The sequence below is a fragment of the Carcharhinus amblyrhynchos genome, chromosome 3, assembly GCF_965287045.1.
Source record: "Carcharhinus amblyrhynchos chromosome 3, sCarAmb.v2.hapA, whole genome shotgun sequence".
NCBI classification, from domain to species: Eukaryota; Metazoa; Chordata; class Chondrichthyes; order Carcharhiniformes; family Carcharhinidae; genus Carcharhinus; species Carcharhinus amblyrhynchos.
Genome location: NC_137326.1, coordinates 12909275 through 12930514, shown reverse-complemented (window position 1 = coordinate 12930514; position 21240 = coordinate 12909275). Strand labels below are relative to the sequence as shown.

General features: G+C 42.3%; 1 protein-coding gene across 1 annotated transcript in view; it reads left to right on the top strand.

Moving 5' to 3' along the window:
• Nucleotides 1-21240, top strand: part of LOC145335738 (guanine nucleotide-binding protein G(i) subunit alpha-2) — a 238938-nt gene that overhangs the window by 108297 nt on the left and 109401 nt on the right. Inside the window, exons 2-4 of the mRNA XM_080181461.1 lie at nucleotides 426-468; nucleotides 1351-1492; nucleotides 11952-12112. Of these exons, the coding sequence (XP_080037587.1) occupies nucleotides 426-468; nucleotides 1351-1492; nucleotides 11952-12112 (346 nt within the window). The remainder of the gene's footprint in view (nucleotides 1-425; nucleotides 469-1350; nucleotides 1493-11951; nucleotides 12113-21240) is intronic.

Sequence of the window (21240 nt, the reverse complement as noted above, 5' to 3'; positions counted from 1 at the left end):
AAATTGCTTTTAAAATCACCAGCAGAATGATGTTGAGGGGTAGAATTCAGCAAGTGTCTTCCTTTATCCATATAATGGATAGATTTTACAATGGTATCTTAATCGCAAGAGCTCATAAATTCATTTTTTATTTTAAATTAAGAAAAATGATGCACTATTAACTTGTGAAAAATCTGTTCTCTCTTCCCCTCCCCCTCCAACATCTATTGCAGCAGAATATCATCTTCATCAGCATTAGCATCTTGAATAGGGAGGTAGCTAAATTACCTCAGTGCAATTCATCACTTCCTAAGTATATACTTGAATCAATACAAATCAAGTGTACTGTAAAATGTTAACTACTGTATAGTCTTGAGAGGTTATGTTGTAATACTTCATTATTAAATTCAAGTTCTTGAAAGCAATCTATTATTTTATCTTGACAGGTGCTGGTGAATCAGGGAAAAGCACAATTGTGAAACAGATGAAGTAAGTATTCTCCCTGATGTTTTAAAGAATGTCCGCAGTCTGTTCTGCCCTCACTCGTGCACGATTCTAACATCGACTTATAGACCCTCACTAACACATGATCCTTACTCTAATGCTGCTTTGCGTTGTCACCTTCAAGGGGTGGTACTGTTGTCCCGCTAATCCCCTAAACTACACTTGGAATACTAAGGGACAATTCAGCATGGCCAGTCCAACTAACCAGCATGTCTTTCAGACTGGGGGAACGGTGACCCATGTAGACATAGTCATAGAGGTTTACAGCATGGAAACAGGCCCTTTGGCCCAACTTGTCCATGCCGCCCTTTTTCAAAAATCGGTTAAGCTAGTCCCAATTGCCCGCATTTGGCCCATATTCTTCGATAGTCATTTTATCCATGGGGAGAACATGTAAACTCCACGCGGTCACCCAAGGTCGGAATTGAATCCGGGTCCCTGGCACTATGAGGCAGCAGTGTTAATCACTTTGCCAGTTCTTGCTTGATAAATTGAGATATATTTCTTTTTAAATTGCATGATCAAGCTATACTTTCTAAATGAATCTTCAAGGGATTCTATTAAGAGTCCAACTATTCCAATGATGCCAGCTAGATGAGGAACAACATTACAGTCCTAGGCATAAAAGAATCTCAATTGACAGTCACTGATTTAATTGTCTCACTTTGTTTTTGGTTTTAATTGATTAACTATAATGTAACCCTCTTGCGAGGTTGCAGGTGCGGCATTGTCAGAAGCTGAATAAATGGGTTAGGAGGTGGAGCGAGGGCCACAGTTTCATGGACATTATTTTCCCTCTGGCTGTGTGATGTGACAGGGATAATGAAGTTGCATGGATTTTAAGGATTTCTTTCATGTCTCCCCCAGGATTATCCACGAGGATGGATACTCAGAAGAAGAATGCAGACAGTACAAAGCTGTGGTATACAGTAACACCATCCAATCCATCATGGCCATCATCAAAGCCATGGGAAACCTGAAGATAGATTTTGGAGAGTCTGGCAGAGCAGTAAGTCAAATCAATAGTCCAACTAGCTCATTTCTTGTAACTGGCTCTACATGTTTGATAGTACTGCTTTCTGTGCGTGTTATTGACTGTGTGGTAATATCAGGACAGACAAATGGTGAAGAAGCTGTGAAATATTGTCATATTTGAATACATTAACCATCTCTCTCTCTTTCACCTTTCTGTTTTTGCTTCCTTTTCCATTGTTCTCCTGTTTTTCCCCATTCCTTTCTCTGCGCCTTCTTGCATGAAAGCATTCTTTTCTTCCTCCTTTTCCTGTCTCCACTCACCTTCACTTGTTGGTATGGAACTGCGGAACTGTTAAACCTGGACTTAACTTGTTAGATTCCATGGTAGAGCAGAATGGTGTTTGTGAATTTGGCCATGATTATACCTCTTAAATTTCAGTCTCCGGAGTGCTCCCTCAGATTCCTGAAGTAGAGGCTTGAGAAGAGGAAAATCCTCACCAGTATCTTGCTTACACCCATGCATCAAAATTAGCTGATCGCTGGAACGTCATTCTGTTCTTTTTAGTGAACATGATATACTGGGTTGGGGAACCACAGAAAATTAAAGCATGGAACCAACTCTGTTTTTGTGGAGTTGGTGCATGTAAAATTATACTGTAAAATTAATAGTTACTGTGCTTTAAATGGGTACCGCTTTTGTTGAATTATGTAAATGATTTGAATATTTCGCAGTTGTGATAGGGAATTTGCAGATTTTATCCTATTGTAAATATTTAGCTAACCAATTTTTAATACTTGCAATTCCATTCAGACCTAAAGTACTTCAAAGTTTGTGAAGTGGCATTTGAGTAATTTGCAAAATGTAATTGTAACTATAGACAAGGGGAATAAAAGCCTTTAAACTTAAAAGCTTGTGAATATGCAGCTGTCATTCTGTAACATCAGGAAAGCATCAATGAAATACAACTGTGAAGATTCCAAGTATAAATTGTACATCCATTGCAAGTGTGTAAAACTCTTTATAGAGGAATAGCTTTTGCGTTATGCTTTTCTGTAATATCACTCTCCTGATACCTATTGTTCACATTATTCACTGATTGCCAACAATGCTTAATGAGGCTTTTCTTTTACATTTGCTGAAAATGAAGAATGCTGTTGGCACTGGCTTCATGCATTGTGTTATGATCCTAGCTGATACAGTACAGCCAGGTCCCAGAATAGAAACACTAGCTCAATAAACCCTAACTTTTTTTGTTCAGAAATGTGAATGAACAGTCATAGGACTGCCAATTAACTTCTAACAAAATAGTACAACATTTATTGAACATGAAAAGATTGACTATAACAATACCCCTTTATCCCTGTATCTTCACAGATGTATACAGATTTTTAAGGAATACACAAGTTGCAAAATATACTATAATATTCTTGTCAACTATACAATCCACATGAACTGACAGGCTAATTATGGTCAGATTCACCACACTCAGAAAGCAAGTGGCGGATAATATCCAATAGAACATCTGTGGATTTTGCTTCCCCCTACCCACCCCAATGCCAACTGCTTTCACTGGAATGCTAACTTCCACATGAATGTTTCCAGTCTTCACTCTTGAAGAATATGCCTTGGAATCTTCTCCCAAACAATGCTTTCTTTCAAATGCCTTCACCCAGGATCCACTTCCAGGATTTCAGTTTCTCCTTCAGTATTCCTCTACCTTGGAAGACATTCAAGCCTCTGCACAATTTGTCAGGTACCCAACCAGGCCAACAGGCTGTATTAAAGTGTCACTGTCGGCAACCTTGGATTACCTCTGATGTCTGGCTTCTCGCTATCCAGCTTCTCCAGGTCTGCATATTTTCACTGCTTTAATGGGGAGTGCTTCTCTGCCACTTTCTTTAATGTCAGTGAACAGTATCTTGGCCCACTGACTTCAGTATTTCTGGGACTACTTTTTCGTTCCCTTGTTCCTAGAACTATCTGTTCTTTAGCTTCTGGGACTTGCTTTTTTTCTCCTTATTCAATTACCCTGTCCCCCTGCTGTCAATTGCTGAGAGCTACTTTCTTTTCAGATACCTGGTTCCAACTGAATCGCGAACGCTTATATTTTTCAGTGCAAGCACTTGGTTGCTAAGTAATTGCTTAGGTTTTTTCCTATAAACCCTATTTGTCTTCAAGTTGTAAACCCTTTAATTACAATGCAAGCACAACCTTAAAGTGAACACATCAGGCACCTTTGTTTCATGTGAAGGTAACTGAAGTTACCTTTCTTGCACAGAAACTGAAATTTGAATTTGCTTGGAGCTATACCTTGTTTCTAATACCCACAAATACAAATTATTTTACTTACAATTACCTGTTTCCTGACAATTATTGTCAGGCCTAGGTTTTGGAGAGCGACACTATATAATCAGCCTGCTGGTTTATTCTCTATCTAATTTTCCCCTCTAGACATGGGGCAAGCATAAAGCAAGTGTTGAATGCTCCATAAAACACACTTCTGCTGACAAAACAGGAAATATTTGGTAACCCAAATGCTGATATCAATAAATCAGGAAAGTTGTGCTGTTTTTGTTTTGAAGTGAAGGATGCAGGAGGAATAATTCCGAATGCAGGGGTTGGCTGCAAGCAGCCTCCTGAAGTCTGAGGTTCAGTGCTTGAGTTGCCAATGAACAAACACACCCTTCAATCATTGACTGATTTTTCCAACAATTATCCCCCCCCCCCCCACCCCCCGTGTGCTCCCAGCCCACAAATGTAAAAAAAATCATTGGCTGTCTAAAATTCTTGTCATTCAGTCAACCAAGCTGAACCAGTCTGTGCTAAGTATTGTATCAGGTTGAATCCAGTGATGAGCTACAAATCCCTCAAACTACCCAAGGTTGTTTACTTTTCTAAGTGGGCTGGATGGACCAGACTACCACCTCCTCCTGTACAGTAACGATTGTCCTGCATAACAATACCCACTTCTATTCCTACCACTACTTCACACTAAATCTTACCACTGCTTTTGTCACTTCTAGACTCAATTTCCCCACAGGCTTCTCACCCTTCCAAAAAATCAACTTGTCCAAAACTCAGGTGGCTGTAGTCTGTCTGACACCAAGTTCTACTTGTTCATCATCACCATTCCCAGATAATCTTCATTGGCTTTATGCATTTCATTATTTTTGACCAAGTTTTTTGGTCTCCTTTCCTAACTCTTTCACCTTGACTTTTATTTCTTAGAAAATATAGCTAGGGACAATGGCGTGCAATTCTTGTTCTGTTATATTTCAAGATTTTTCAACTTTTTGGAATGGAAAACTGCTAGGATTCTAAGCTGAAAAAGAAAGTTAAGTGAACAGCTTTTTTTCCCTGCAGTTTTTATCAAATCTCGGGGTTGTAGGTTGAAATAACGAGGGTGGTAGTGGTATGGTGGCATTGTCACTGGACTAGTAATCCAAAGATCTAAGGTAGTTAGTGCTTTGAGGACCAAAGTTCAAATTGCATGGTAGATGGCAAAATTTAAATTCAATAGAAATCTGGAGTTAAAAGTCTGTTGGTGACTCTGAAGCCATTGCCGATTGTCATAAAAGCCTATTTGGTTCATTAATGTCCTTTAGGAAAGGAAATCTGCCACCTTTACCTGGTCTGGCCTATACGTGACTCCAGATCCACAGCAATGCAGTTGACTCTTAACTGCTACTCAGTTGAAAGGCAGTTAGAGATGGGCAACAAATGCTGGCCTTGCAGCAATACCCACATCCCATGAAAGAGTAAAGGAAAAAAACAGTAATTTTTCTATTGGGCAATTCTGCTGTATCTGATTTCCAGCAATTGTTCAGATCTGAACTGTTCTATTTCACAGAGAATTTATAATTACAGTAAAATGAATCAGCATTCGCAAGGAAATGGGTGGTACCAACTAATGAAAAATGCCAGTTAAGAGTTCAATTTACCAACGGAATATGGTGCAATACGTATAGAATGAACTTGTATGTAAATACTCAGGAAGTACAGTATTCTTTTCACTCCCTAATCTTCAACAATACATAAAACAAAAATCGAAGCATAAAATAATACAGTATGTAGATTCTGGATAACTTTGTAATTGCTTCCAGTTGGTAAAGTGATGATTCAGATTAGGGGAACATCAAATTCCAGATGGTAAATTGCTGGATAACACAGTTTGCTATAATTTGATAGGCTCAGTTGTTCAGTGCAGGTGCCTGTTTTCTAAATCCTTATTGTGTTGGACACTCTGAAAACTGTACCTTTTCAGTAGTTAGTGCAAGTAATGTAATCGGTGCAAGTGGAAAAGAGGTTCAGCATTTTACATTCAGTTTTACGTGCTTCAGTGGATGCCTGATGACTGACTCTTGCACAAGTTGCAGATGGTTTTGAAATCCCTAATGGTGCAGATGTTACTCAATTCACTCTGGTGACAAGCTGTTAATGAAAGGATTAAGAAAGCATATTTCAGTGTCCTTTGCACTGCAGTTGATTAAAGTTGCAGCATTACTTTAATGGTGAAGTGCATTTCCACCTCTCCCTTGCCATCAGCTTTATGCAGAAATTCTTCTGAGTTCATTATTGCAAGATAATGTCAGACGGGGAAGGGCAGTCAGACCATCTCGATTGCATCTGTCTAGAAACATTGTGCAGTTACATCCCACTCCCACCAATTGAAACATCCAATCGTAAGTGATGCCAGGATTTTCACCTCTTTTATCCTGTTCAGGAATCCACTGCTTGTGGTGGTTGTTGTGTGTCGAGGAAGAATGTCTTTGATATTTGTTTTGATTTTCCTTCTAAATCTTAAATTTAAATTAAATCATTTGAACTTGTCCTTTTGTCCTGCACCAGGATTTAGCAAAACTTTCCAGGCTAACCTTTTTCAAAGCTATCTTTTATATTTCCCAAGCTCGTGCATAAAAATTAGGAGTAAGAATAGGCCATTGGGCCCCTTGAGCCCGCTCTGTCATTTGATTGTGGTCTCAGCTCTACTTTTCTGCCTACCTCCTATTTCCTTTGACTCCGTTGTCATCCAAAAATCACTGCTGGGATGCCACCTTTCCAAGATGAAATGTCCAAGTTTTCCCTGTTCCCTCTTTATAATAGGATGTGGATGTTGCTGGCAGGCCCATTCCTAATTGCTCTTGAACTAAGTGGCTTGTTAGTCCTTTTCAGATGGCATTTAAGGGTCAACCACATTGCTTATGAAGGCCAGATCAGGTAAGGATGGAAGATTTCCTTCCCTAAAGGGCTTGAGTAAACTAGATGGTTTTTACTTCAATCAGCCCATATCCCAAGCAAGAATAAAAATAAATCAGCCTGTAAAAATTCTCTATCCTGCCTCCATCATTTCATGACCTCTCTGAATACTGTACTCAAAAGTGTGTCTCGCTCAGAGTGCTGTAATTTGATTGTGACTTTATCCGACTTGCATTAGGTATTTCATTCAACATTGGCTTTGGTGTTTGCCCTGTATTGATTAGACATAATTAGCCCCTGAAGCATGTTCCGTTATTCAGTGAGGTAATGGCTGATCTGTGACCAAACTCCAATCTAGTAAGATTCCAAGTTGTCTCCCAGCTTAATCATTAACTATTTTAGTGCCATTGACAGAGTGCATGTTATATACATAGAAACATAGCAATTCAGAGCAGGTAGGCAATTCAGCCCTTCGAGCCTGTTCTGCCATTCAACCAGATCATGGCTCATCTCTCCCTGGTCTCAAATTCACCTCCCGACCTGTTCACCATACCCCTTTTAACCCTTTTTTTTTAATCAGTGCTGTCCATTTTTCCTTCCTATAGTGACACCATTAGAAAATGTCATGCAAGCAGCTCCCAGCCCTTGACCTAGGCCTTGCTGCAGGGGGATTACACTGAGGCGGCATTTGCAAAAGCCCAGTTGGCAAGAGCCTGAGCCTCCCCTTTCTCCAGGAAGGTCAAATCTGGTGATTGAGAACACAGAAGCTTCAGGGATAATTTATTTGAAGTTTGCTTTGAAAGTTGGTTCCTGCATCTTATTTCCATGTGTACTGTTTATTGCCTGTCTTCGATCTATTAGTTTCTCTTCCCAAAAATCAAAATCAATCTGCAATCTTAATTGCTGAGAACAAACTGGAGGAATTCTGGTATGTGTATCTGCTTCAATGAGAAATTAATTGATATTTCTGATGTGTGTAGAGATTGGATGATTTGGTTTTGATCCCTGAAAAGTAGTTGACCTGGACTTTTACATGAGGTAAAAATCATAGGGTTGACCTATACACAAGTAGATACGGTATTTGTTTATCCAATTTCTGTAATTCATTTAATTTTACAGCCTGTTCCAGTTTGGTATGAGATCGAGTCCAGGTGGGTTAGATAAAAGAGACACTTGTGATGGTCTCAGCACTGCTTTTGGTTTGTGGTGAGTGCGGAGGAGAAACTTACGAACCCAATTTTGACAACCTATTGCTATTGGTTCAGCATTTGATGAGAACAGTGTTTGATTCCCTTTGGAATGATTGACAAATTACAGGTTGAATAGTTATTTTATTTGGATCTTGGTGTGTTATTGTCGTTAATGGTTGTGACTCAGATACCTGCTTTATTATAGAATAGGAATCATAGAATAGAATCGTAGCCTTGGCGGGCCAAAGGGCCTGTTCTTGTGCTGTAATTGTCTTTGTTCTTTGTAATCCCTATGGAGGCCATTCAGCCCATCGAGCCTGCACTGATGACAATCCCACCCAGGCCCTATTCTCATAACCTCACGTACTTACCGTGCTAATCCCTCTGACACTAAGGGACAACTTAGCATGGGCAATCCATCTAACCTGCACAACTATGGACCATGGGAGGAAATGGGAATATCCAAGGAAACTCATGCAGATACAGGGAGAACGTGCAAACTCCAACAGACTGTCACCCAGGGCTGGAATTGAACCTGTGTCCCTGATGCTGTGAGACAGAAGTGCTATCCACTGTGCCACCATGCTGCCCTTATATCCCTTTTCCCTCCCCTGGTTACATCACCAGAGTCATGGCTAAAACATATTTTGCCTAGTTTGTGCTTTTTTAAAAAATCTGATGGTTCATGAAGATTTTATTTGATTCTTAACATGCCTTTTAAACCATTTTAAATAATTTTCCTACCTCATCAAACAATGGAAACTCAAATGATTCAGGAAAAAAGGAAAACAGCTCATAATTCATGTGGTTGTCATGTTCTGGAAAATATCCATTGCAGGACTGATGAAAAGACATTTTTGTTCCTTTAGTACAGCTTAGGAATGGCATTTTCAGGATTCTCTTGAAGAGATAGGTTTTAGGCAGGCGATAAAGCTACTTGCTTCTAATCTTGGTACCAGTAAGACTGTTCAATGTATTGGTGGACATGAAAAGGAGGAGGCTTGGAGACTGAAATTTAGAGATTCGTGAGGGAAAAATTTTAGCTGCTGACCTTATTGAATACTAACCACTTAAATCTTTCATCTGCTTTGGTTATTTCATACTCTATGCAGTTATGTTGTTCCTGTGCAACAACACAGTGTATACTGGGTTAATTTGTATTTGTTAATTTCTGTGTGGCAATAACAATGTTTCTTGGACAATGCACTTCATTAAATTCCCAGGAGCCATGTGTAATTTGATAATACCAACGTTCTTTGTGTTATCCATAACTCTTCCTGTAAATCCTTGATGGTTGAGCAATCTAGAAAAGGAAATCTAGTTGTCTCCCGGTCTGGTAAGAGATTCCCTGTTCTGAAGATGATTAATGATGTAGAAATAAAAATTCCCTATGCAATCTCATTCCATGGTTCAGTGCAGGTCTAGGTGGGGAATGAGAAGTGTGAAACATCATAAGGTCTCCAAGCCTCCTCCTTTTCATGTCCACCAATACATCGAACTATCTTACTGGTACCAGTACTAGAAACAAGTGTCGCCTTCCTAAAACCTATCTCTCTTCAAGAGAATCCTGAAAATGACATTCGGCAGTTGAATTTTCCTAAGCTGTACTAAAGGAACAAAAATGTCTTTTCTTCAGTCCTGCAATGGGTATTTTCCAGAACATCATAATCACATGAATTATGAACTGTTCTTTTTTTAGTAACTTGTAAAAGCGTACTATTTTTTTCACCTGTACTTCCCTTGAGTGTACGTGTGTGTGTTTGTGAGAGTGGATGCCGTAGAGTTAGTTTTGGGGTGAGTTCTGAAATAAACAACCATTTTGTGGTGGACTCGTTGGGTATCAGGGGAATACTCCACTGGTTGAAGTCGTACCTGGTACGTACGATGATGGTTGTGGTTGTGGAAGATCAGTTGTCTCAGCTCCAAGATATTTCTGCAGGACTCCCTCGGGGTAGTGTCCTAGGCCCAACAATCTTCAGCCGCTTCACCAATGACTTTCCCTCCTTCATATGGTCAGAAGAGGGGATGTTCGCTGATGATTGCACAATGTTCAGCACCATTCGTGACTCCTCAGATACTGAAGCAGTCCACATTGAAATGCAACAATATTTTGACAATATCCTGGCTTGGGCTGACATGTGACAAGTAACATTTGCACCACACAAATACCAGGCAATGACCATCACCAGTAAAAGACACTCTAACCACTATCTCTTGACATTCAATGGTGTAACCATCACCGAATCCCCCACTGTCAACACCCTTGGGCTTACCATTGACCAGAACCTCAACTGGACTCACCACATAAACACAGTGGCTACAAGAATAGGTCAGAGGCTAGGAATACTATGGCAAATAACTCGCCTTCTGACTCCCCAAAATCTGTCCACCATCTACGAGGTACAGGTCAGGAGTGTGATGAAATACTCCCCACTTGCCTGGATGGGTGCAGCTTCAACAACACTCAAGAAGCTTGATGTCATCCAGGACAGAGCAGCCTGCTTTATTGGCACCATATCCACAAACATGACTCCCTCCACCATTGACGCACAGGAGCAGCAGTGCGTACTATCTACAAGATGCACTTCAGCAATTCACCAACATCCTTAGACAGCATCTTTCAAACCCACAACCACTTACATCTCAAAGGACAAGGGCAAATGACACATGGGAACACCACCACCTGCAAGTTCCCCTCCAAGCCACTCACCGTCCTGATTTGAAAATATATCACCATTCCTTCACAGTCGCTGAGTTGAAATCCTGGAATTCCCTCCCTAATGGCATTGTGGGTCCACCCACAGAACACGTACTGCTACGATTCAAGGAGGCAGCTCACCATCACCTTCTCTAGGGCAATGAGGGATGGGCAATAAATGCCAGCGACACCCATGCTCCACAAACGAATGGAGGAAAACTTGCTGCTGGCTATTCAAATTGTCCACACACTTGAGCTATTAAAAAAAATCTTCTCAAAAGCTTACTGATTACGAATAGCTGGGAGAAGATGCACAGGGTAGATGCTGAAAGGTGGTTCCCCTTGTGGGAGAGTGTAGGACCAGAGGGCATAATCTGAGTAAGGGGTCATCAATTTAAGACAGATGAGGAGGAATTTCTGCTCTGAAGGTAGTGAATCTGTGGAATTTTTTACCACAGAGGGTTACAGAGGCTGGGTTGTTAAGCGTGTTCAAAGCTGAGATCGGTTTTTAATCAGTAAGGGAATTCAGGATTATGAGGTAAGGCAGGAAAGTGGAGTCGAAGATTATCCCATCAGATAACTCATTAACTCATTTGAAAGCGCATACCTGATGGACTGAATGGCCTACCTTTGCCCTAATGTCTTATGGTCTCTCTGTTATTGAGGCCCGAAAGGGGAGAAGTGATGGCCTAGTGATATTAACACTAAACTATTAATCCAGAAACTCAGCTAATGTTCTGGGGACCCAGGTTTAAATCCTGTCACGGCAGTTGATGGAATTTGAATTCATTAAAAAAAAAACCTGGAATTAAAAATCTACTGATGACCATGAAACAAACCACTGTCAATTTTTGGAAAAGCTCATCTCATTCACTGGTGTCCTTCGGAGAAGAAAATCTGCTGTCCTTACCTGGTCTGGCTGACATGTGACTCCAGAGCCACAGCAATGTGGTTAACTCTCAATTGCCTTCTATGGGAATAGGCAACAAATGTTAGCCAGCCAGCAACACCCATGTTCCACAAATGATTTTTGAAAATGAATTAATTTGAACATTCACAGTCTAGTTCCTGGACAAAGTGGGACAAGCATAAAAAGCTACTAATTTGGTTGATTGCAAGAAGTACCAATTCTTTGGGATTAAGGCATATTGTTCATATATAGGGAGATTTATTCTTCAACTGGTTGTACTGCATTTGAACTGGGATTGCTTGATGCTAATGTTGATTGGGATTTCCCACCCATATGATGTGTTAAGATGATCCCTAAGTGGTAATCTTCATGGCAAAATGACTATGAATTTGTCTGTTTTAAAAGGAGAAAGGGAAGCAGTATCTCCAATAGAAGTAGACTGTGAAGGCTGACCATAACTGGAATCTTCTAACATTTGTTGTTGTGTTTTATCTTCAGGATGATGCACGCCAGCTGTTTGCGCTGTCTGGCACTGCTGAGGAGCAGGGCATCTTGCCTGAAGATTTAGCAAATGTGATCAGAAGGCTCTGGGGTGACGCTGGAGTTCAGGCTTGCTTTGGTCGATCCAGGGAATACCAGCTCAATGATTCCGCTGCTTAGTAAGTCTCAAAAATTGTTCCTTTTCTCTTTGTTGCATCAGTTTGGGTTTGACTGGCTGAAAGAAACGCACTGCAGATTGTATTTGTGGTGCATCTAATTATTTGCTGTGTCTTTGATCAGATCGAAACTAAAATGTCCAACGTTGCTTTATTTTAATGACCTCTTGTGAAAGTTGCATTGCCACCAATAACAGACTTCTTGACAGCCTTTGGAGATGCATTTAATTTTATCTCATAACCACAGGCTTGGCTCAAATATTTTTTCAATCTGTCTGATTGCTCTCAATGCAATTCTTGAAGTAACTTGATCTATCTTTTTGTTTTTTTTGTATATTTCGCTTTTATAGTGGGAGGATGCTTACAAATATTGATCCAAGTAGTGATCACTAACTGTAGTGAAATTAGAATGAATTGCCATTAAGGGGAATATTACAAAACATGTAGTTTTGTGCAAGTACTCAATGTGAAATCTGCCAAGGAAATTTGGATTTATATCCTTAGAAAATGACAATCAATAATACAATATATTCCAGGAAGTAACTGTTCCCAAATAGCAATCACAAAGACTGATAGCGTGACATACTTTATAGTAAATACTGCAATTGAATGTAAACTAAAAGAATAGCCACTTGAACTGTGCAATGAATCTCAATGCTTTCACTCTTCAAATAATGATGCTTCTTTCAGAAGTCTGGCATTCCAAATGTAAACATCGCTGGGCAAAATTTGATTAACTTTCCTCTTTTCTTCCACCTCCACTGGGGAAAAAAAGACAGTGGTTTGAGAAGAATTTTGTTGTACACCCAGTATGACATTGTGAATGGATAGCTGTGACGTGTTCTACATGCTTTTAGTGCTAAGGGAAATCTGATGATATTTAATCTGGTGATGCATACTTGGTGCGTACAAGATTTTTATACAGAGGATGCTTTTGAGTGATAATATGGATGATGGTGTATACTCAAATGTCATTTATTTTCCTTTCTACAGTTCTGTACCTGTCCTCAGCAATTTGGATAATTAAATTTTCAGTTTATAAAACTGAGTTAATTAATTCATTTTGAGACCTCTGGGTTTCCAACTGTGCTCAGTATGTCAGTTTCCTGATTCTTGAGGAGATGTAACTCATGCCCAGTTAAAATGTCTTCTGGAAAAGCTGCATGGTGCTGTCTCTGTACCTGGCACGTGGTAGGCTTTGACTTGGGCTATTCAAGGACAAACAAATGTACAGGAACCTGACAAACAGCTGCTGACTAGCTGAAAGGAACAGATTTTATAAGAACAGGGTTTAGTAAGAAATACATCATAGGCCCAACCATATTACAATCAATAGGCTAGTCTAGACTACCTTGAAGCAATAAAGTCTTGGCTTTTGCTTAATACATCAACTGACTATGTATGCATACGATATTGACTGTACAATAGCACTGTGGCTTGTGCTGCAGGTGCAATCCCTTAGTCTTCGTGGTAAATTGCGATGATTTACACCAGGCTGACACCATTCTAGTCATGGAGTCATACAGTGCTGAAAAGGCCTTTTGGTCCATCGAGTCTGCACTAACAATAACTACCACTAAAGGCACACTAATCCCACTTTCCTGCACTTGTCCCATATCCTTGAATGTTATGATATTTCAAGTGCTCATCCAAATATCCATAAATTAATGGCCATGTAATATGCACTGTCTGGGCTCAATTTTATGTGATTAGGGGTTATGTAGGGATTGTGCAATTATCATCCAGGCTATTTTTCTAAAAGGAAAAATGCTTTGATCAAGTAACATTTAGAGCACATGTCTAACAATGGTAAATTGGTGTTCTCACTAAGAGCTACTTTAACCTGACACCCAGAGGAATAATCTGCATTATTAAAAAGCACAAGAACAAGAGGGCCATGAGTAATTGTTCAGGATTGATTGTATCGACTCCCGGAGTTCTGGGACTTCGCAGAGGGAAATGAAGGAATAGATTCAGCAGTTACACTAAACTGTGTTCCTGCTAAAGTGTGCTACGTTTTATTTTATTTGCTATGGAAAGTGGCTTTCTGTAGCTTATCTGCACGCACTCGGAGTGTGTTTTGCCGAATTTGAGGACAATTTCAATCAGGACGTTTTGAACTGAAGCTGTCCAATCTCATTTCATTCGAATCCTTTTAACGATCAGCCTTTTTGTCTCAGTTTAATTCATCCACTTCGAGGGCGAATTTCATCAGCACTTTTTGTGTGACTTCTGCTATGAGGCTGAACTTCTCCTGAGGTTAACATTGATGGCACAGTGAATATAAGTGACGGAACGTTTAAACCGAATAATAGCCATGTCTGTTATTGTTAGGTATTTTGGGTAACAGCAGCATTGTATGAGTCTTAGTTGCAGCAATTCAGCAACTTTATTCTGATTGTACTCAAATAGGATTCTAATTCATTTAACAAGCTGCAACTTTCCATTGAAAGATAACCATGTTCATGCAGCAATAAAATAAATTGTGCTCACATTTAAATGATTTAAAGTTGATACATCACTGCGGTAATTCAGTGACCTAATTGTAACAAAACCATAATATGCCTTGTTATGGCAGTATGATTGCTAAATAATGCATTGACCATGAAATGGTGGAATTCGATTTCTTGATGATATTACTGAATAAATCTATTAAGCAGGGGAGACTTGATGCCTACTTTTGAGCAACTGTGGTTACTCCAGTCGTCTTGCAGCTATTGGTCTTCTCATACTTTGGGTGCTGGTTGTCTTTCACTTTGAAATGGAATCTGTAAAGAGCTTCCCTTGTTTCCATCTTGTATCGCTCTCTGAAGCCTGCACTATAATGTAAAAGATGTTTCCAATTTAAAATAAACTTTCTTACCTGAGCCTTCATTCCTTGCATCAACATGTAAAACATCCCTAGTGATGGCCAACTTCAATCACCACGCACACATTTCCCTCCCAAGTTGGGCAGGCCTAATATTCAAGGGTCAGAAACTGCTGGAGCAACATGGTGCTGATATTGGTAGATACTTTTCTGGTCATAATGAAGACTGGTGTCTTGTTTCTTTCTCTGAGCTGACCAAGAACTCACTGAGCCAATATCAGCAGAGTGTATAGAGGCTCTCTTTGTGCCTATCTGATGCACAAGTAACACAGGTTGGTGTAAAAGAATATAACTGCTTGCATCGGAAGGAGTTGACCCTCGGGTAACAGGTATTCTTCCACAAATGTTTTTCTTTTTTGATGTTGCTTAATTCTTGCTGGAATAAGATTCCCCAATGTTTCACCTTGCAAAGTACGAGGGTGAGGCTTTCCAGTGAACACGTAACAGACTATTCCAAATCCAATTACTATTCTTAACATAATTTCCACACATGCAGGTGATTTGAGCTTTTTCCTTCCCTTGTTGTTATGCTGACTGAGATCAGCTTACACAACATACCCTAGCAGGACTCGGACCTTCCTGGGTTTGTATGGATCAATTACTGACCTATTGCAAAGTCATGGTTTTGGCCGCCTCACTACAGGAAGGATGTGGAAGCTATTGAGAGGGTGCAGAGGAGATTGACAAGGATGTTGCCTGGATTGGGAGGCATGCCTTATGAAGATAGGTTGAGGGAGCTAGGGCTGTTTTCCCAGGAGAGATGGAGGTTGAGAGGCGACCTGATAGAGGTTTGTAAAATGTTGAGAGTTGCTGGAGCAGACGAGTGAAGGAGCAGAGAGACAGATAAGAAATTACCTGTTAAAAACCTGTTTAAATAAGTTTAAAGCACTTTGTAGTAAGAACTTACATAAGAACATAAGAAATAGGAGCAGGAGTAGGCCATCTAGCCCTTCGAGCCTGCCCCGCCATTCAATAAGATCATGGCTGATCTGTCGTGGCTCAGTTCCACATTCCCGCCCTCTCCCCATAACTCTTAATCCCCTCTCTTATCAAAAACCCATCAACCCGCGTCATAAAAATATTTAGCGAGGCAGCCTCCACCACTTCAACGGGCAGAGAATTCCAGAGATTCACCACCCTTTGAGTGAAGAAGTTCTTCCTCAACTCCGTTCTAAACCGCCCCCCCCTTTATCTTGAGGCTGTGCCCCCTAGTCCTACTGTCCTTTGAGTGGGAAGAGTCTCTCCACCTCTATCCTATCCATCCCATTCATCATCTTATATGTCTCAATGAGATCTCCCCTCATTCTTCTAAACTCTTAACGAGTACAAGCCTAGTTTATTCAGCCTCTCCTCATAGCTCAACCCCCTCAACTCCGGCATCAGCCTAGTAAACCTCCTCTGCACTCCCTCCAAGGCCAAAATATCCTTGCGTAAGTACGGCGCCCAAAACTGCACACAGTACTCCAGCTGCGGCCTCACCAATGCCCTATACAGCCACAGCAAGACCTCCCTACTTTTATATTCAATCCCCCTCGCTATGAAGGCCAGCATCCCATTCGCCTTCCTGACCACCTGCAAGCTGGGTTTTTGCGACTCATGCACAAGGACCCCGAGGTCCCTCTGCACCGTCGCCTGCTGCAGTTTTTCGCCACGCAAGTAATAATCCTTCCTACCATTATTCCTACCAAAGTGGACCACCTCGCACTTGCCAACATTAAATTCCATTTGCCAGTTCCTGGTCCATTCGCCCAGCCTATCTAGATCCTTCTGTAGACTCTCCACTCCCTCCGCACAATTTGTCGTTCCACCAATCTTGGTGTCATCAGCAAATTTCGACACCATACACTCGGTTCCCTCCTCCAGATCATCTATATAAATGGTAAATAGCTGAGGCCCCAGCACCGACCCCTGGGGCACTCCACTAGTCACCAACCGCCAATCTGAATAACACCCATTGACCCCCACTCTCTGCCTCCTATTTGACAACCAATCCTCTATCCACGCTAACACCCTACCCCCAACTCCATGTCCCCTTACCTTCTGCAATAACCTCTTGTGAGGTACCGTGTCAAACGCCTTCTGAAAATCAAGAAAGACCACATCCACCGGCTCTCCTCTATCCACCGCCCTAGACACATCCTCATAGAACTCCAGTAAATTTGTCAGACACGACTTCCCCTTAACGAAACCATGCTGCATCTGCTCTATCAAGCAATTCCCCTCAAGATGCCTTGCTATTTCCTCCTTGATGATGGATTCTAACATTTTACCTACAACAGACGTTAAACTAACCGGCCTATAATTCCCTGCCTTTTGCCTGGCACCCTTCTTAAACAACGGCGTAACATTAGCCGTTTTCCAATCTTCTGGCACTTCCCCAGAATCCAGCGACGTCTGGAAAATAACCACCGAGGCATCCACTATCACCTCCGCCATTTCTTTCAGAACCCTCGGATGCATTCCATCCGGTCCTGGGGACTTGTCCACAATCAGCCCCTCCACTCTGTCGAGCACCGCCTCTCTAGTAACAGTACCTTGTAGAACTGTTTAAATCATTTAAAAGCATTTTTGTGGGCTTTTTGTATTTACCGCTTTAAGAATTCTAAGGGAGTGGTTTAGCAGGGAGTTGTGGGGGAGCAGGCTTTAAAACAGCACCAGGTTTAAAAGGAGGCCTGGTGTAGACAGCGGGCAGTGTCGGAGCGGGCAGCGGAGTGAGAGGGAAGCAGAGTGAGCTATTAGGGCTTAAGATCAAAAGGGCTGGGGGGAAAAAGGGCCAGGTAAGCTCGTGTGGAAATTTTCAATATTACTACAGTGAATAATGGAAGGGCATGTCATGTGTTGTTTCTGTATGATGTGGGAACTGGTGGACCCCAGCGTCCTTCCCAGTGACCATGTCTGCAGTAAGTGCAGGTTGCTGGAGGAGCTCCAGCTCAAGGTAGATGAGCTGGCCTCTGAGCTACAGACACTGAGGCTCATCAGGGGGAGAGAGGGTGCCATTGTCAATGGGGTGCAAGTGACATCCACCCCCCCTGGACTGGCTAACTCTAAGGGTCAGGAACAAGAGGGGGCTGCTGAGAGGAGGAAGGGGGGTGGGGAGCGGAGGCCTCAGCCTCTCAATCTGCATAACAGGTTTGAGGTTCTTGCTTCCAGTGTGGACGAGAACGAGGGAGGTGAGGTCGGTGAGCAAACTGCACACAGTACAGTGATGCAGCAGGGCATAGGCAAGGAGAAGGTGAAAAGGAACGTAGTAGTAATTGGGGATAGTGGGGTGAAGGGTATTGACACTGTCCTTTGTCACAATGACAAAGTGCACAGAAGAGTGTGTTGTCTGCCTGGTGCTCGGGTCCAGGATGTCGCATCTGGGCTGCAGAGGAACCTGGAATGGGAGCGTGAGAATCCGGTCGTTGTGGTACATGTGGGTGCCAACGATGTAGGCAAAATGCGGACTGAGGATCTGGGGAGGGAGTATGATAAGCTGGGAATGGAATTAAAAAGTAGAACTGACAAGGTGGTTATCTCTGGGCTACTGCCTGAACCAAGTGCAGACGGGCGTAGGGTTGATAGGATTAAGGAAGTGAATGGGTGGCTCAGGGATTGGTGTGGGAGGAATGGGTTTGAATTTATGGGGCATTGGCATCAGTATTGGGGTAGGTGGGACCTGTTCAGGTGGGATGGGGTTGGTCTGAACTGTGCTGGGACCAGAGTGCTGGCGAATCGTGTAAAGAGGACTGTAGACAGGGCTTTAAACTAATTTTGGGGGGGGGAGGGTGGAAGCGAGGGTAGGTGACATTACGGGGTCTAAAGTTAAGGAGAGGGTACAGGTAAGGGAAGAGGTCGAGGATGTCCCAATAATAAAGGGAGTAGGGGGCGTGAGTATGGTTGGTGGCGTTCCGGCAAATAGGGTCCAAGTGAAGGCTGGGATGAAGGCACTTTATCCGAATGCACAAAGCATTCGGAATAAAGTGGATGAGCTGGTGGCGCAGATCAGCACAAATGGATATGATCTGGTGGCCATTACAGAGACGTGGCTGCAGGGTGACAGGGACTGGGAGCTGAATGTCCAGGGGTATCAAGTGTTTAGGAAGGATAGGCGGGAGGAAAAAGCGGGGAGCGTAGCTCTGCTGATTAAGGATAGCATCAGGGTGGTAGCAAGGGATGATATTGGAGACAAAGAGCAGAAAGTGGAATCGTTGTGGGTGGAGATTAGGAACAGCAAAGGGAGGAAGACGCTGGTGGGTGTCGTCTATAGGCCCCCGAATAATGATCTGGAGGTGGGGCGGGCTGTTAACGCACAAATAAGTGCGGCATGCAGGAATGGGACGGCCGTAATTATGGGGGATTTCAATCTGCATATTGATTGGTCGACCCATGTTGGACGCGGTGGGCTCGAGGAGGAGTTCTTGGAATGCTGCCGGGATAGTTTCCTTGAACAGTGTGTGTTGGAGCTGACGAGGGAGCGAGCTATCTTGGATCTGGTGTTATGTAATGAGGCGGGTAGAATTAGGGACCTTGCGGTGAAGGATCCTCTTGGGGAGAGTGATCATTGTATGGTGGAGTTTCTGGTGCAGATGGAGGAGGAGAAAGTGGGTTCCCGGACACGCGTCCTTTGTTTAAACAGAGGGGAGTACGGTAGGATGAGAGAAGAATTGGCGAATGTGGACTGGGGGAGCGCGTTGGAAGGTAGGTCTGCTGTGGAGCAGTGGAGGATCTTTAAGGAGATCTTTCTTGGTGCTCAGCAGAAATTTATTCCGATGGTCAAAAAGGACCGTAGGAGGAGAGGTAATAAGCCATGGATAACGAAGGAGGTGAAGGAAAGTGTTAAATTGAAAGCGGAGGCGTTTAGAGTAGCTAAGAGTAGTGGGCGAGAAGAGGATTGGGAGAGGTTTAAATGTCAACAAAGATTGACAAAGAAGTTGATAAAGAAGGGTAGGAGAAACTATGAAGCTGGGCTAGCGCTTAATATAAAAAAGGATAGCAAGAGCTTTTATAAATATATAAAAAGGAAGAGGCTGGCTAGGGTGAACGTTGGACCCTTAGAGGATGAGAAGGAGGACTTAGTGGTGGGGGATGGGGAAATGGCTGAGGTCTTGAATAACTTTTTTGTTTCGGTCTTCACGGAGGATGTGAATAATTTGCCGGGTGTTAGAGATGGAAAGGTGGTAGGACTGGAGGGTCTCAATGACATTATTGTTGCTAGAGAGGCGGTGCTCGACAGACTGGAGGGACTGATTGTGGACAAGTCCCCAGGACCGGATGGAATGCATCCGAGGGTTCTGAAAGAAATGGCGGAGGTGATAGTGGATGCCTTGGTGGTTATTTTCCAAACGTCGCTGGATTCCGGGGAAGTGCCGGAAGATTGGAAAGCAGCTAATGTTACGTTGTTGTTTAAGAATGGTGCCAGGCAGCTGGTGGAATTTAAATTCAAATAAAAAAAAAGTCTCGAATTGAAAGCTAGTCTCAAGTACAACTGCTATCGATTGTTGTGTCAACCCATCTGGTTCAGTGATGTCCTTTAGGGAAAGGCATCTACCATCCTAAAAAAAACTAAATCCCAAAACTACTCGTAGGGTAGAGAAAAGGGAACCGATAGATTTACTATACCTATATTCCCAAAAAATATTCAATAAGGCACTGCATAAAAGATTAATTGGTATGATAAAGGCTCATGGAATTGGGAGTAAGAGGATTGAGTAATGATGGAAAGTAGAGTGGACTTTTTCAAGTTGGTAGGTAGTGAAATGCTGCAAGATAAGGTGGGCAGTGAGAGATTAGAATAGAATCCCTACAGTGCAGAAGGAGGCCTTTGGCCCATCGAGTCTGCACCGACAACAATCCTACCCAGCCCTATCCCCGTAACCCCACATTTTTACTCTAAGTCCCCTGACACTAGGGGACAATTTAGCATGGCCAATCAACCTAACCCAGACATCTTTGGAGTGTGGGAAGCTGGTAGGGGAAACTGGAGCATGTGGAGGAAACCTGTGCAGACACAGGGAGAATGTGCAAACTCTGCACAGTAACATGAGGCTCGAATTGATCCCGGTCCCTGGTGCTGAGAGGCAGCAGTGCTAACCATGATACCACCGTGTACGTTGGTTTGCACTGCACAGATTGGTTCTACTTGTTGAGTAATCTAAAATAGCCTCACGATAAGAGGCCAAGAATTTAGGACTAGGGTGGAAAGAAATTAGTTCACTCAAACGGTTGTGATTATTTGGAATTCTCTATCCCAGGAAGGTTGAATACACTTGAGGCTGGGGTA